Source organism: Trachemys scripta, chromosome 8 (assembly GCF_013100865.1).
Source record: "Trachemys scripta elegans isolate TJP31775 chromosome 8, CAS_Tse_1.0, whole genome shotgun sequence".
NCBI classification, from domain to species: Eukaryota; Metazoa; Chordata; order Testudines; family Emydidae; genus Trachemys; species Trachemys scripta.
In genome coordinates this window covers 66,975,527-66,993,256 of record NC_048305.1, presented here as the reverse complement: position 1 = coordinate 66,993,256, position 17,730 = coordinate 66,975,527, and the positions used below count along the sequence as shown (strand labels likewise).

Here is a 17,730-nt window from a genome sequence, read left to right as displayed (position 1 = left end):
GACTCGTCTTTGAGACTGTGAAAAGAAATATTTGTGTGTAGCTCCTCCTCCCCTTTTCCGGATGGCCTATAAGCAGCTGCAAGGAATATTTAGTGAAATGAAGCGTACTGCATCCAACTGAAAATGCAGAAAATGTTACATGGGAAGACTGTGTTCTGTTCTTTCCTTTGTTACACAGGTGCAATTCCTATATTGCACCTATGTAACAGATTGCAAAATTGAGCCCAGTTTAAATAACTACATTGGAATTTGGTCTTACTGGTTGAAGTTCACTACATATTGTGATACTATTTCTACCAAATGCCATCTCTTTCTTTTTGTTCAGAATTATGCTTGGGTTTTGTTTCCTATTGTAATAGGAAAATGTCATACTATAGTTAATAATTTGAGGAAGTATCTTTCTTATACTTCTTTGTATGGTGCACAGTGAAGTAGAAATTACTTTCAGTTTTAACGTCTCTAGTGTGGTTGGTACAAATTTTTATCTTTGGGTTTCCTTTTGTCTCCAGATTATTATTATAGTTTGTGATACATGATTCTTTATTTGTTAAAAGTCTTTCTGTATTTTTCATATTTCACTGTGGCAAAGAATATGCTAGGGTAATCTTCTGTGTAAAAATCTGTAGCAGTTTATCTAATATCACCATGATATCCAGGCACTAACAAAACTACATAAACAGTCCATCTGAAATACTGTAATCTCCACTCTTCATTATTCTTTTTTGTTCAGTTAAAGTATGCATAAATAGTTTTAAATTACATTATTCGTTATGTTCAGGGAAGCAATGTAGAGTCTTAAGGCTGTTTTTATGGGAAAGCAATTGCAAATAGATGAGTCTTACATTTGTGTCTGAAAGTTGCAAACCCATGGTCATTACCATTTTTGATGGAAAGGCATTCCACAGTCATTAGTCACCCTCTTGCTCCTGCAGCAAGTGTAGTCCTTGCTACTGACCTTATCCCTTGTCCCTGAAAAATGTAATTGCTGTAATAAATCACAGAGAAAAAGTGCCTGAGATCATCTGGGTTCACCTCTCTCAGGGATTTGAAGATCAAGACCAGGATTTTGAATTGAATCTAGTTTTGGACAGGGAGTCACTGTAGATTTTGGAGCATTAGATTGCTATGCGTATATCACCCATCCTATGTTAGTAGACAAGCCACTCCATGTTTGATCAGCTAGAGTGTAAACCCTTTACTTTCAATCCATGGTACAATGCACTGGAATACATCACCATGGCCAGGGCTCTATACAATAGGACTGAATGCATCCCCTGAGCAGTTGGAGCTACTAAGAGGCATTTCTAGCCATTATAGCTATTTGTGTATCCAGAAGAAGCAGAGTCCAGAAGACTCCCCAGGCCATGAACTGACTTGATGATTACATTGAAGACTTCTTCAGGTGAGGGTGACTTTTGTAGTTACAGGTTTCAGAGTAACAGCCGTGTTAGTCTGTATCCGCAAAAAGAAGAACAGGAGTACTTGTGGCACCATATAGAATCCGAAGAAGTGGGCTGTAGTCCACGAAAGCTTATGCTCTAATAAATTTGTTAGTCTCTAAGGTGCCACAAGTACTCCTGTTCTTCTTTTTGTAGTTATAGACATTTCTTTTGGGTAACTTCCCACACTTACATAATTGTCTATCTTGCCAAAGATTAGTTTGTCAGCTGCTTCATGCAGATGCATTTTGTTCTCAGGCAACAGGAAAACTGAATAGGATGGTTTGTGTTTGATGTGAAGGGGATGAGAGTAGACACCTGGCCTGGCACCACGTGTGGGTCATGGAGTTTGATGCGTGATTCTCAGCTGCTCCTGTATTGCCTTTAGGTTCTGCAGTAGTATGGTGAATGAGTGCTACTTGATATTGGGGAGGGCACTGGTGCATGTGGGTCTGTCTGCGAGACTGGGACAGCCCAGGCCTGATCGGATGTGGACCATGATTCTGGTGTTGGTCCGCCAGAGGACGGAGCGTAATGTCCCTCTCTGTGACACCGGGCACGGTCCCCACTGGTAACGCTCGGTTCCCGCCGGTAAGCCTCTGCTCGGAGCCGTGCCGGGGCGAGCCAGAGCCAGAGCCAGAGCCAGAGCCCTCCCACTAACACCCACCCGCCTGCTCCAGCCCGTCTTCTACCCCGCAGCTCTAACCTAGGCCCCATCCCTCTCCCGCCCCCCAGGGCGCACTCCGGCGGCGCTCGGCTTACGTCACGGCGCAGTGCCAAAGGGGCGTGGCTCCCAGGCCAAAGCGAGGCTTAGACGGGGTCAGAGGGCAGACTTCGAGACGGGTAGTATGACGTAGATGAAGCGTAAACGGGATGGGGAGTGTGTAAAAGTGACGTCAGGGGGGAGGTGGAGTTTGGGGGGTAAGATGGCGCCTGCTACGGTGGGGGCCGCGTCCGGGGAGCGGGGTCTCAAGAGCCTGGTGTGGCAGAGTAAGTCCGGGACACCCATGTTCCCTTCCGTCCCTGCGGGCTCCCGCTGCTCGCTCCCTCTCTCTAGGGAAGGGCCCACACGGTTCTGGCGCCGAGATAGCGAGTCCCGGCCCTGGGGCACCAGCACTCGCTTTGCGGCTGCGCCGCGCCTGGCAGCCCCGGGGAGGGAAGGCCGGGCTGAGGTCCTGCCCTCACTCCTTTGGGGGCCTTCCTCCGTGTTCCCCCCCCCCCCCAGCCCGTGGTGGGTCTCTGCGCTCCGCCTCTGCGCTCCCGCGGCCTGTTGCGCGCCGCTGAGAGGGTGCGGAGCGGCAGGGTCAAGGGCTGGTTGCTGCGGGAGCATGGACCTTGCCTCCCTGAACGGGAGACAGCCGCTGGCCCTACCGGGCCTGAGCTGCTGCCTCCGCCTAGTGATTTGGGGGTTGTAGCGCCCTGCTGCGGAGCCGCGCGCTTCTTCGTAAGCGCCAGGACAGTCCCCGGTCAGTGAAGGCACGGGGCCTGCTGTAAATGTTTTGCGGAAGCGCAGTATAGACTGTGATGTTGAAAAATGAGGTTTTGCCCCATGTGGGTCCTGTCTTCACTGGCCTGGGAAATCCTGTTGGTCGCCGTCTCATTTTAACGGAAGTGCTACAGATGCTGGGAAGTAGCACTGACTTATTACACTGACAACAGGTCTTTATTCTTAAGTTCTCCTCTATGCTCCAATTTGCACCAGTTTAATTAGTTTAGCCTTTGTCTCGATCGTTATTTTTCATTGGAATATTATAAGGGAATAGCTGTGTTACAAAAACTGCAGCATTGACACTGTTCTAAGCACAGTGTTTTCTAATCTTCCTCCTATGGTCAGTGGCGAAAACAGTTGTCAGGGTGTTGACAGAGCTCACCAAGTGGAGCACCCATTGTAGGAAAAAATTGATAATGACAAATTTTGAAGTTTGTTGGCACTGTGTACTCAAGCTGAACAGTCTCCTTCTTCAGTGGTTTTTGAGGGAAGTGGGAGGTTGCCAACTCCGGAGAGAAGGCACCCGCTGTCAAAAGCATGCCCAAATAAATCTGTTAGTCTTTAAGGTGCCACCAGACTCCTTGTTGTTTTTGTAGATACAGACTAACACGGCTACCCCCTTATACTTGTCAAAAGCAGTAGTTTTTAGAGTATGGAGCCAATGCTTCTGAAAGGGGATTTTCATCATATTTCAAAGTAATGGTCAATTTTACTGAATATGTTAAAGTAAATGTTCTTCAAGGATTTCTACAGACTTGTTTTTTTGCTTATTCTCAAATGTTAATTACAGACTACTTTGTTTTATTTTTAATTGTTGCCAAATGACCACAAGGAACATATAGCTAGCACTGATGTTTATTATTAGACTGCATATATGAGCAGAAGTGTACTTTTCTTAACACACTTACTTTTTGTCAGAAAACTGCTGTTTAAAACACCACATACTACTTTTTGTATCGATGTAGTGAACATTTTCTTCTGGCAACTTGATACTATAACACAACATATTTGGGAAAGTAGAAGTCCAATCAGAAAACTTATTTAAAAAAAAAAGTTATACAGCAAAATCTTTAGCTGCTATGATAGTACAAATGGATGTGCATTTCAGAAAATGTGAAATAAATGAGGAGGGCAAAGCATTTATTACCAATGCATATTGTCAAATTTGGCAGCACTGGGAGAGTTGCTATCACAGAAGTATGTAGAGTTTGAAAATTGGGTTTGTCATCCAGAACTTGAAAGAGGGAATTAAGCCATGTCTACAGAATGTAAACTTTCCTTTGGTGTTGCAAGATGGCAGCAGAGTTTCTAGTCTTTATGGTTGTGAAAGTAACCTTACCTATATATACACCCATGTAGTGTGACATTCCTGAATCTTTCTTCAGTGCTCCCTGTAGATTTTTTTCCAAAGCTGCAAAAAAGTGAGACTACCAAGAGAGACTGAGCACTTCTTTTGCTACTCAGAGGTCTCTGAATATCAGTGAAAATGGCAACAATCTTCTGTCATTCTGAGCAGCAGCAGAGGCAGGTACTGTTGCTGTCCAAGGAGAAGGATTTCCCCCACCCTAAGAAAATGAGGCTGCATATAGTAGATATGCCCCCTTCAATAGCTGAATTGCTGGTGGAAAAGTAAAATATCAGAAAGTCTGACTTGTGTGGGAGATGGACAGGGTATTGGAGGACTCCCAAACAAACAGAAAAATAAGGCTTTGAAGCAGTCAGAAGGGCTGTTTCTCCCCCTCCTTCCCCAACAGGCAGGAAGTATTGGAATTGAGTAGTGAGGGAGAGTTCCACCATTTCAGAGATGTGTAATAGTGGGAGCTTCATGTTTATCAGACATGTGCTAGTTACAGGTTGGTATAAAAATGGAGTCTGGGGCAACACTCTTACCCCTCCTGGAAAAAGTACAACTCCTTTTTTTAAGGAAAAGGGGAACCTGGGCTTTTTTAGAGTCCTGCAGATAGTTAACTGTCTAGTAAACTTTCCAACATATGCCCTCTCCCAACGTACAGTTTTCTCACTGAGGCCTTCTCTACATTACACAATTTTGTTGGCAAAAGTTGCATTTTGCTGACAAAATAGGGGACGTGTACAGACTATAAAGCTACTTTTGGGTGGCAAAACTCTGCTTTTTTGCTGACAAAATAAAACCACCTCAACAAGAGGCATAACACTTTTTGTGGCATAGTTAAAGCGACAGAGCATCAGTGTAGATGCTGCCTTTCATGTTGACATAACTGGCCTCTCCTGGTATCCCACAATGCCTGCCATGACCGCTCTGCTCTCTGTTTTGAACTCGGCTGCCCTGCAGGCATGTGCCCTTCCCCTTTCAAAGCTCTGGGAAGTTCTGACAGCTGAGAATGCCTGCTGCTCTGGCAGCAAAGAGCAAATCATTAGGGTGGAATCTTCCTGTTCTCCCTTTCACTAGGAACACAGCAGCAGGCAGACTGCTGGTGGGGGGTGGAACTGCTGTGGGGACTGCTGTGACGTTCCTCAGTGTAGAGAGCGCACTGAGCTGCTGAGGATGCCGCTCCACTCAGCTGAGGAGGCTCTGGGAGAACTTCGAAGGAATCACAGAACCATAAGCAGGCAGAGCAGGCTGCTGCTGTGGGGGAGGGAAAGGGGGAGAGACTGCTGTGCCATGCAGAGGTGGGGGTGATGGTGTCCCCCTGTCTCAGGGTAGCTTTGTCAGGAAGCTGTCTGAACTTAGAGACAGCATGTTAACATAGTTGCTCTCCCCAACACACATTCTGTTTGTCTCTCTTTCTCCCTCTTTTCCGCCCCCCCCCAACACGTCCTGTCACACAGTGCTCCCTGGCCCTCCCCACCTCAGCTGAAAAGCGACAGACAATCTATGAGGATGCCCATGGAATGATAGAGTTGAGAAACCTGCATCATGTGATGCTCTACCTGCCCCATGAGGCATTGCAAACCCTTCCCAAAGCACGCTGCAGCCAGTTGCATAGTGGGATAGCTACCCACAGTGCACTGCTCTCTGTGTGTTTGCAAGAGCTGCTCGTGTGGATGTGCTCTGCTGACACAAGGAGAAATGGGTGGATATGCAACAGTGGTTTAATTAAAGCGGTATAACTTTTGTCGACAAAACTCTGTAGTGTAGACATAGCCTGAGTCGTTTTGATTCTCAATATGTGGGTAAACAAAGTGCTATAGCTACATTCAATACATTATATGTACATCTAGCTAAATTCTTAAAATTATTTGCTGTTTATACAGCAGTGACGCAATTAACATTACAAATTAAATTAAATGTCATAAATAAATGTTACATAAAAGATCTGGATCTGAGTAGTTTTTAGTCATATACATGAAACAACAAGTGAGCGTGACTGTGTGTGCAGACAAGGGAAGGAAGGGTGAGGGTTGTAAGAACAACTTTGAGATTTGACTTAAGTTATGTACGCCACTTAATGGTATTGCTGTTTGTTTCTATTTATGTAAGATAAGAATGGCCGTACTGGGTCAGACTAATGGTCCATCTAGCCCAGTATGCTGTCCGACAGTGGTTGGTGCTAGATGTTTCAGAGGGAATGAACAGAATAGAGCAACTTAACAAGTGACCCATCCCTTGTTATCTAGTCCTAGCTTACAGCAGTATGAGTTTTAGGGATACCAGGAGCATGGGATTGCGTCCCTGAACATCTTGGCTAACAGTTGATGATGGACTATCCTTCATGAATTTATCTAAATCCCTTTTTAATCCCTAAATCCCTAGTTATACTTTTGGTCTTCATAACATCCCCTGGCAACAAGTTCCATAGATTGACAGTATGTTGTGCGAAAAAGTACTTCCTTATATTTGTTTGAAACCTGCTACTTACTAATTTCATGGGGTGGGAAATCTGTTTGTTGTTACGTGAAGGGGTGAAGAACACTTCCCTATTCACTTTCTCCACAACGTTCATGACGTTAGACTTCTATTATGTCCCCCTACCTTCCCCTTAGTCATCTCTTTTGTAAACTGAACAGTCCCAGTCTTCTTAATCTCTGCTCATCTGGAAGCTGTTCCATACACACACAATTTTTGTTGCTCTTTTCTGTATGTACCTTTTCCAATTCTATTTTTTGGGGCGACCAGAATTGCATGCAGTATTCAAGGTGTGCGTGCACAATGGCTTTATATAATGACATGATATTTTTCTCTTACTTATCACTTCCCTATTGGTTCCTAACGTTGCTAGGTTTCAGAGTGGTAGCCGTGTTAGTCTGTATCAGCAAAAAGAACGAGGAGTACTTGTGGCACCTTAGCAAACATTGCTAGTGTTTTTGACTACTGCTGCACCTGTCTTTCAAGGAATTATCCTCAATGACCCCAAGATCTTTCTTGAGTGGTAACAGCTAATTTAGACCCCCATCATTTTCTATATGTAGATGGGATTATGTACTTAATATTTGGATTGCTTATAATCTAATCTTTAGAATTATTTCTTCTTTACTACTTTCCATTCTCTCACATTAAGTTGAATTGATTGGGCCTTTCATTGATATGGGGTTCTAGAAGAAAATGGATTTTTAGGAGGTGTTTGAGTGAAGAGGGATCTGACATGCTGGTATTAGGTTGTTCTAGGCATAGGGAATAGTATGGATAAAAACCTCAGGATGAGAGGAGGATATGAAGGGAGTCTGAAGGTGGCATCATTGTCGGAGCAAGAGAGAGCATAATCAGATTAAAGATGTAGGCGAAAGTGGAGTTTACACTTCGGTATGATTTTGCATATTGAACTTGTAAAAATGAAGCATGTGAAATGCCTTGTAGAAATAATGCTGCTTTAGATATAAGGAGTAGAACTGGGCAGATAACTGACTTTTGGTTCACTTACAGCTGTAATAAATATTTAATAAAAATAAATAAAGAAGAAAAATCAGTTTGGCTTGAACCAAATCTGAAAATTAATTTTTTTTTTTTTTTTTTTTTTTTTTTAGAAATTGAAAGTGCATTTTGGTTTGAATGAAACAGTTGTTTATATCACTGATACCATTCTGCCAGAGATGTGTGTGGGGGTCCTCTTGATTATTTCACAGACTCAGGCACTAGAAGAGAAAAATGTCACAAAAGAACACTTATTTGAACGTATATGGGGAGACTGGAAGGAGACAGAGCAGTTAGGACAAACACACTAGGTGCTGCCTAATTAAAAAAAAATTCTAAAAGGCGTTCAAGAAATGGGTGTGGACGTGGATGCAATACTAGACGTAATTGTGTTTATAATTGGTGCCTAGATACTATGATAGGTGCATTTGAAATGCCTGATATAGATAACTAAAAAGACCGGAAGGCTTTCAGAACAATTCATGGTGAAATACTCAACTGCCTTGGCAAGCTAAGCCAGGGAATTTGGTGAATAGTTACAGATCCACGATCAGGGATGGTGACAACTGGAGTGCCACAGGGGTGATGTTCATGTGATATGTTGATGACTTGGAAGAATTGTTCAGATGTCATGAGTGGGAATGCCAACTAATACCAATAATAGGTAGATGAGATTTAGGACATGAGCTAACAAGTGGGTTTAACATTTACTTTAAACATTTTGTTTTAGTTTTTGGCCAAGAAACTAAAACAAATATTTCATTGAAAATTGAGATGATAGTAGCAAACATTTGCCAGGAATAAGTTTATTTTTACATTGCGGTCTTTATACAATGCAAGATCTAATTTAAAATTAGATCACTGGGCTGAGCATTCTCAGGAATGAAAATAGAATTATTTCAGATTTCATTGCACTTTAAAAATTCCCATCTGATCTTCTGAAACTGAGATTTAGAAGAATGTATGGTAATAAGTATAGTGTTATAAAAAGGACTGGTCTGATACAACAGTATATTAGTGTGCTAGGTGCTGATCAGGAAAGATCTCTTATGCTAATAGCTAACAAACTTAAAACTGCCAGTTATGTTTCTAGCAACAAATACAGGGAGAAAGTGGATATTGACACATGACTAAGAGAACAAATCCACAGGGATCACTGTGGTTCTGTACAAAAGTCTAAGGAGACCACATCTGGAGCGTTATGCACAACTTTGCATTGTGTAGTATGGGAAGGAAGTTGAATTATTAGAATTGGAAACAACCCATAAGGCAATAGCATGGAATGATAAAGGGCTTTAGGGGTTATATAAGAGAGAAGTTGAGGTGTGTTTTTTTTAAACTCTCTAGTTATGTTCATTAATAGCATGAACACAACATGCAAGTTAGGTCCCTGCTGAAACAACTGTAAACATGAAATTGAGTGATCTCACTGTGCAGCACAGTAAGAGCTAAATTATGCAGGGTGGCAGAGCTGAGTTGTGTGACAAAATCATCTCAATTTTAGTGAAATTCTAAAAAATTCACACAGAATGAAAATAGAGGAAGGCCTGGGTAAGAAGGAGGCAGCATATAGCATCCTTAAGGGATTCAAAGGGGGAGCTTTACTCCTGTACTGCTTACAGATTTCTGTCTTAGTGAAAAGAAGAAAAATAGTTGGGATGGGGACAAATTATACAGCCATGTAATCATGGCAGACATTGGGTTGTTGGATCTAGCAGGCATGGTATATGTACAAACACTAAATGGATGCCCTCTGAGCTGCATGCCCTCCTACCATCCTGAAACTTTACCATGCATTTTGCAGTACTTCTGCAATAATGTGGGTTGAGATGTTGGTTCATGTTTTCAGATAACTCTGATTTTTTTCTTTGCTTTTGTGTTTTCTTTTGAATAAATGGTCTGACATACTTCTTAGTGGTTTTAAACATAGTGGATATTTGTGACTGAAATAGAGCTTTTGGAAATAGAGAACAGAATAGTTTAGTCATACTTCTTTATTTAGCGTTTATAAAGTGGTGGCACCTAAAGGCAACTACCAGACTGGATCCCGTTGTGCTATGTAAGCCTGCAAGGAGGGTGAATTTATGAATTTGTCAGAGTGCCAGTTTGATTTTTAAAGCTAAGGACTAACATACTGCATTTGCCAGTATCTAATAGAATCCAGTAGGCTGACCCCCTATTTATTGAATCCAGAGACTGTTAGCTTACTAGTTCAAATACTGGCTTCTTAAGTCAACTTTTAACTTGAACAGTATTTTTCAAATCGGGACACTTGCCAACCAACAATTTATTTAGTCAGCCAGAACAACATTAATATATAATCAAAGTTAACCATTCAAATGTAGATACAACCACAGAGTGGTTTCCGACCATGTCGTGGAACTGCAGATATGATCTTCACAGCACGGCAGCTGCAAGAAAAGTGTCGGGAGCAAAACCGACCACTGTACATGGCTTTTATTGATCTAACTAAAGCCTTTTATTCAGTGAATAACCGTGCTCTCTGGACTGTACTTTCTAAGATTGGATGCCCTGATAAATACATCAATGTCCTAAAATTGCTTTGTGATAACATGAAAACGACTGTTTTGAGCAGCACTGGCTCCCAGAGTGAACCTTTCAAAGTACAAATAGGAGTCAAACGGGGCTGTATCATCGCTCCAACCGTGTTTGCAATTTTTATTACCGTCCTTCTTTACCTAATTGCTGGGAAGTTTACAGCTGGCGTTGGAAATCATTTACAGAATGGATGGAAAGTTGTTCAGGCTTAGCAGGCTGAAAGCCAAGACTAAGATTTCCACAACATCTATTGTGGAACTTCAGTATGCTGATACAATACAATCTTTGCCCACTCTGAGAAAGATCTTCAAACTCTCTTGAATGTGTTTGTCGATGCTTACACATGTCTTGGTTTCACTCTTAATATCAAGAAGACTAAAGTGCTCTATCAGCCCTCTCCAAATGAGGTATTGCGTACTCCATCTATCAAAATCAATGGAGTGGCACTGGAGAATGTCAATCGTTTCCTCTACTTTGGAAGTCATTTTCATCCAAGGCAGATATTGATGCAGAAATTCAACATCGCCTGAGCTGTGCCAGTGTAGCTTTTTCTCGTTTATGGCACAGGGTTTTTGAAATCCCAACATTGAAACAGATTTCAGAGTAGTAGCTGTGTTAGTCTGTATCCGGAAGAAGAACAGGAGTGCTTGTGGCACCTTAGAAACTAACAAATTTATTTGAGCATAAGCTTTCATGGGCTACAGCCCACTTCATCAGATACATAGAATGGAACGTACAGTAAGAAGACACACACACACACACACCGTGAAAAGGTGGAAGTTGCCATACCAATTCTAAGAGGCTAATTAATTAAGATGAGCTATTATCAGCAGGAGGAAAAAAAAACTTTTGTAGTGATGATCAACATAGTCCAATTCAGACAGTTGAAAAAGGGCGTGAAGATACTTAACATGGGGGAAAATAGATTCAATTTGTGTAATGACATTTGAACAGACACCAAGCTTCTTGTTTATCAAGCTGTTATTCTCCCAGCACTGTTGTATGGGTCTGAAACTTGGACAACCTACAGACACCACTTGAAAGTCCTTGAGAGGCACCATCAATGCTGCCTTCGTAAGCTTCTAAAATCAAATGGGAAGACAAGCGCACCACTATTAGTGTTTTGGAAGAGGCTAACACCACCAGTATCGAGGCAATGATCTATCAGCAATTCCGATGGACTGGTAACGGTGTCCAGATGCCAGAATATCCCCTCCCAAAACAGGTCCTGTTTTCTCAGGTGAAAGAAGGGTACCATAACATAGGTGGACAAAGGAGAAAGGGGTAAACAGTGATGTGGCAAAATTTGCAGACGATACTAACTGCTCAAGATAGTTAAGACCAAAGCAGACTGAAGAACTTCAAAAAGATCTCACAAAACTAAGTGGTTGGGCAACAAAATGGCAAATGACATTTTAATGTGGATACATGTAAAATAATGCACATTGGAAAAAAATAACCGCAACTGTACATACAATATGATGGGGGCTAATTTAGCTACAACTATTCAGGAAAGAGATCTTGGAGTCTTCCTGAATAGTTCTCTGAAGACGTCCGTGTAGTGTGCCGCGGCAGTCAAAAAGGTATACAGGATGTTAGGAATCATTAAAGGGATGGAGAATAAGATGGAGAATATTTTATTGCCCTTATATAAATTGATGGTACGCCCACATCTTGAATACTGCGTACAGATGTTGTCTCCTCATCTCAAAAAGATATACTGGCATTAGAAAAGGTTCAGAGAAGGGCAACTAAAATGATTAGGGGTTTGGAACGGGTCCCATATGAGGGGAGATTAAAGAAACTAGGACTTTTCAGCTTGGAAAAGAGGTGACTAAGGGGAGATATGATAGGTATATACAATCATGAGGGTTGAGGAGGAAGTGAATAAGGAAAAGTTATTTACTTGTTCCCATAACATAAGAACTAGGGGCCACCAAATGAAATGAATGGGCAGCAGGTTTAAAACAGATAAAAGGAAGTTCTTCTCAGACAGCGCACAGTCAACCTGTGGAACTCCTTGCCTGAGGAGGTTGTGAAGGCTAGTCCTATAACAGGGTTTAAAGGAGAACCTCCATGAATTTATCCTGTTAAGTGTATTAATGGCTATTAGCCAGGATGGGTAAGGAATGGTGTCCCTAGCCTCTGTTTGTCAGTGGGTGGAGATGGATGGCAGGAGAGAGATAACTTGATCATTACCTGTTAGGTTCACTCCCTCTGGGGCACCTGGCATTGGCTACTGTCAGCAGACAGGATACTGGGCTGGATGGATCTTTGGTCTGACCCAGTATGTCCGTTTTTATGTTCTTTTGACAACAGAAGCATTATAAGGACTTGCTTAAGGACAATCTAAAAAAGTCCAATATTGACATTTTATACTTTGGAGACACTTGCCCAGGATCGCTTAAAATAGAGTGAAGTCCTATGTGATGGTCCCCTGCATTTTGAACTTGCTCTCCGACAAGCCGAAGAGGACAAAAGGTGCAGGAGGAAGGAGAGACTGTTCTCCAGTCATGGTCAACAGCCTCCTGCTGAGCCTGAAAACATCTGCTCTCATTGTAAGAGAACTTGTGGTTCAAGGATTGACCTTATTAGTCACCTGAGGACCCATAACTCCCATGGAAGATGATCATGCTCGGTAACGAGTGATCGCCCATAATCATCATCACAGTTGTGCAAGCAGTTATCATAGACTAGAGTTGAGGCTCAGCAGTTATATCAAAGAACAATGGACATTACTAAGATTTATTATTAGATTTACTTATGATAATCCATTCTCAATACATTAGTGCCTAACACAATTATCGCACTTCCAGGGAGGCACTTGTTTTTAAGGCACTTTGAAAAGTGTAGTTAGTTCGGTTTGAATAGATTGGTCTCAAAAGGACAAATTTAGAATATTAAAAGCAGTTGCTTAAAACAATTTTTTCAGGCCAGTTTGCTTGGATGAATAAAGGAGTTAAAATATGGTTTACTTGAGGTCTCACTAGAGAGTGTAGACGCAGCAAGATAAACTAGTTATTTGTATTTCTCCTTCTATTCTGTAATATAATCTTTGAATACTTGTTATTTTCTTAACTGTGGGATGGGGTAGAGTCCTTTCCACACGGTTGGTCCAGGTGTCTGTCATGCTTAGGATTCTTCAGCTTGTTGCATTCAGTCAATTCTCAAGAGCATGTGGTGACTTCAGTTTATATAGCCTAGTTTCAGGACTTGTAGGAAGGGGCCGCCCTCTTATTCCTATTGGACACATGCCAAGTGAGTGCTTAGATTTTAGCTCTTTGTTTGTGTTGCTTCCATCAGTAGATCAAGGGTCTCAAACATGTGGCTCGCAGGCCGGTGGAGTTATTTCCTGTGGCCACCAAGCTCCTCTCACCTGCCGCCCCCCCGCCGCCCCCAGCACGCCGCGTCCCCACTCCTCTGCCTACCTCCAGGTGCTTTCTGCCGCCAAAGAGCTGTTTGGCAGTGCTTAGCGCTCTCCAGAAGGGAGGGGAAGGAGGGGGAGCCGCACGCTATGGGGAGGAGGTGGAGAAGAGGCGGGACAGGGGCGGGGATTTGGGGAAGGGGTTGGAATAGGGGCAGGGAGGGGGCGGAGTTGGGATGGAGACTTTGGGGAAGGGGTTGGAATGGGGGTGGGGAAGAGGTGGGGTAGGGGCGGGGCCTCATGGAAGAGGTGGAGTCAGAGCGGGGCCAGGGTTAGAAGGGGGTCTTTTGTATCTTTATATGAACAGGTGTCAGTGATGCGGCACTCAGGCCAATGTACTAGTCCTCATGTGGCCCTCATGGTGACTTGAGTTTGAGATACCTGCAATAAATGGTGATGGTATATATCAAATTTCTTTAATCCTTTCCTTATCGGCGGTTATTTAAGTTTGATTTGTTTCAAGGATTGTATTTCATTATTAGCCCCTGCTGTCAACTGAGATCCTCCCCTGTAAGCAAGTTCTCTTAATATCCTAAGTTGTACCCTGGTTTATATTTTTTGATTTTTTTGTTTTCCTTGTGCTAGACAGTTCCTATTACTTCTGGAGTGCAACAGTTATTTACAATGAAAACAACAAAATCCTTAATATTTTAAATTTGGAGGACATACTCCATACACTCTTTGATTGTACATGAGCAGTTTATGTTATGTTGGGCTTGCCATAGAACAAGACATTTTCCACATATAGAAGGATGTAGATCTGATTCACAAGGCAAACAAATGAGCAGATTCTGATATGGGGTGAAAGATTATTTACAGTATATTTGAGTTACAAAGAAAACAATGTATAGTTTGGGGTGAACATTTTGCTTGGATTTCTTGGTGTAACAGTTATTTTGTTCAATTTGACCTTCAGTCTTACAGCAACATTTCTAATTTTGCTTAACTTGCATCTTCCCCAGCCATTTCTTTATCCACTCATAATGTGTAATGGGTCACTTTGCATAAGAAAGCAGCATGTCACCCTCACATGGTAACTTAGAGTTCTTTTTAGGTAGGTTGGGAGGGAGAAAAAGGTTTTATCCGTATGCAAATTGAGATTCTTGCCTAGGTATAACAATATTCTCATTTAATCATTTTAATTAGAATTCCTGACTTTGACTGTCAGTCCTTAGACAAAGTGTCTCGCATGATGTGAACCATTTTCTTCTTATCTTTCTTGGTGGATCTTATTTTGGGATTTCCAAATTTTTAAGGGCCAGAAGGAATCAGTTGTTATTAATCAACCAAGGCATATTTGTTCTGTATATCCCTTGCAGCTAGTTATGTTTGTACAGAGCCTACAAATGACAGTTGCTCCTCAGAGATCACAATATAAAAGGAATTGTACTGTGACGGGTTGGATCACAGAAACCCCTTTGGGAGCTGCCACCCGATGTGCAAAGACTACCCCTGCTTCTGTTTTCCCTGCCAGCTCAGGACTCCAGCACCCTGTCTTGCTGAGCCAGACACTCCCGTCTGGCTCCAGACACAGACCCAGGGTCTGAATCACTTGTCCCAAAGCTGCAAGTTTACCTGAAAACAGCTCGCAGTAGCGTGCTTGTCTTTAGCACTCAGATGCCCAACTCCCAATGGGGTCTAAACCCAGATAAATCCGTTTTACCCTGCATAAAGCTTATGCAGGGCAAACTCATAAATTGTTCGCCCTCTATAACACTGATAGAGAGATATGCACAGCTGTTTGCTCCCCCAGGTATTAATACATACTCTGAGTGAATTACTAAATAAAAAGTGATTTTACTAAATACAGACAGTAGGATTTAAGTGGTTCAAAGTAGTAACAGACAGAACAAAGTAAGTCACCAAGCAAAATAAAATAAAATGCGCAAATCTATGCCTAATCAAACTAAATACAGATAATCTCACCCTCAGAGATGTTTCAGTAAGTTTTTCTCAGACTGGACACCTTCCAGGCCTGGGCACAATTCTTTCCCCTGGTACAGCTCTTGTTGCAGCTCAGGTGGTAGCTAGGGGATTCTTCATGATGGCTTCTCTCCCTCTCTGTTCTCTTCCCCCCTTTATATATCTTTTGCATAAGGCGGGAACTCTTTGTCTCTCTGGGTTTCCACCCCCCCTCACTGGAAAAGCACTAGGTTAAAGATGGATTCCAGTTCAGGTGACATGATCACATGTCACTGCAAGACTTCATTACTCACTTGCCAGCACACACATATACAGGAAGACTCACAGGTAAATACAGCCATCTGCAGACAATGGGAGTCATCAAGATTCCAAACCATCATTAATGGTCCACACTTTACACAATTACAATAGGCCCTCAGAGTTACATTTTATATTTCTAGTTTTAGATACAAGAGTGGTACATTTATACAAATCAGATGATCATACTCAGTAGATTATAAGCTTTGTAATGATACCTTACAAGAGACCTTTTCCATGAGGCATATCCCAGTTACTTACATTCACTTATTACCGTATTTTCTCTAAAACTATCTCAGTTACATTATATTGACTTATCAAGTTTTTATAAAACCATATAGACTGCACAACGTCACACGTACTTCCAAGCATTTGCTTTTTTCTTTTCTAAAACAATCGGTATTTTTCATAGGTTACTCTTGGGATGGTAGAGTAAAGCAAAAATGCCTAGCTATGTATTTAAAAGTATGCAATATGTTTTTTGCATACTTTTGTTTGTATATATACATCTGATCCTGCACGTACCTAAGTGTTCGCTTAACATTGTGCTCATGAAGAGTCTTGTTGAATTCGGTAGGAACTGTTCTCCAACATAAAGTTATGAATGTGACTAAATGTTCGCAGGATCAGGATAATCATTTGGACTGATTATATAGATCTGTAAATTATGAAACTAGTTCAAGTGAAAACTACAGCTTCAAGTTTTGCACTACTTTTTGTAAAGTAGAGCAAAGGACTAGTTGCAAAAATGATACTTCTGGAGACTTGCCTAGCAAAAGATTACATCTTGTGCTTTTTGACATCTCCATAAACGTAACTGTTACTGAATAAGTTGTTATGGTGTTTGTTCTTGTATGTCTTTAAACTGACATGTTGTGTTTTTCTTTTTTTTTTTTTGTTTAACAGAGCTAAAATTATCAGTATTTGATGATTGTAGGAAGGAAGAAGAATGGAAGGTATAGTTCATTTTGCTTTTTGCAACACTTGAGAATTACTAAAAGCAATAGTCTGTTTCATTAAGTACGCTAACTCTATTTCTTTGCTTGCCTGAGATTTCTTCACAGCACTTTCATTAAATGACCTGTAGTAGATGGACAAATGGATTTGTCTTCTGGTTTCCTAGTGATGTAGAAAGAAGACCAGAAAGGTGATTCTGTTGGTTTTTAAACTTTAGAAATTCAGGTCTTGTCTTACCCTATTTTCCTGAAAGACAAAACAGCCTCACTCATTTCTCTGTAACTTTCCATTGATTGAGTTCCACCGGTGGGAATGCTGTGTTGACCTTATATGGTATACTTATGCTGCAGTTAAAAACCCACAGCTGGTCTTTGCCAGCTGACTTGGGCTCAGGATAATGGGATGTTTAATTGCAATGCAGAAGTTCGGACTTGGACTGCAACCTGAGCTCTGAGACCTTCCCACCTTGCACGTTCCTAGAGCCTGGGCTCCAGCCTGAGCCTGAACATCTACACCACAATTAAACAACTCCTTAGCCCAAGCCCTGTGAGTCTAAGTCAGCTGGCACAAGCCAGACACTTTTTTAATTGCAGTGTAGAAATATATACAACAGACTTAAAGGGTATCTGTTTTGAGCAGGCTTAGACAATATGTAAAAAGAACAGGAGTACTTTAGAGTCTAACAAATTTATTATTTATTAGGATGCATCTGAAGAAGTGGGCTGTAGTCCATGAAAGCTTATGCTCTAATAAATTTGTTAGTCTCTAAGGTGCCACAAGTACTCCTGTTCTTTTTGCGGATACAGACTAACAC

At 41.8% G+C, this 17,730-nt stretch overlaps 1 protein-coding gene across 3 annotated transcripts in view; it reads left to right on the top strand.

Moving 5' to 3' along the window:
- The first annotated feature begins 2,347 nt into the window (after window positions 1-2,347).
- Window positions 2,348-17,730, top strand: part of STXBP3 (syntaxin binding protein 3) — a 49,500-nt gene continuing 34,117 nt past the window's right edge. Inside the window, exons 1-2 of one of the 3 annotated variants that reach the window (XM_034778767.1) lie at window positions 2,348-2,429; window positions 16,866-16,915. In XM_034778767.1, the coding sequence (XP_034634658.1) occupies window positions 2,366-2,429; window positions 16,866-16,915 (114 nt within the window). In that variant the 5' untranslated portion in view covers window positions 2,348-2,365. Of the gene's footprint in view, window positions 2,430-16,865; window positions 16,916-17,011; window positions 17,107-17,730 lie in introns of those variants that run through there. The other 2 variants (XM_034778768.1, XM_034778769.1) reach the window with 2 other exon arrangements.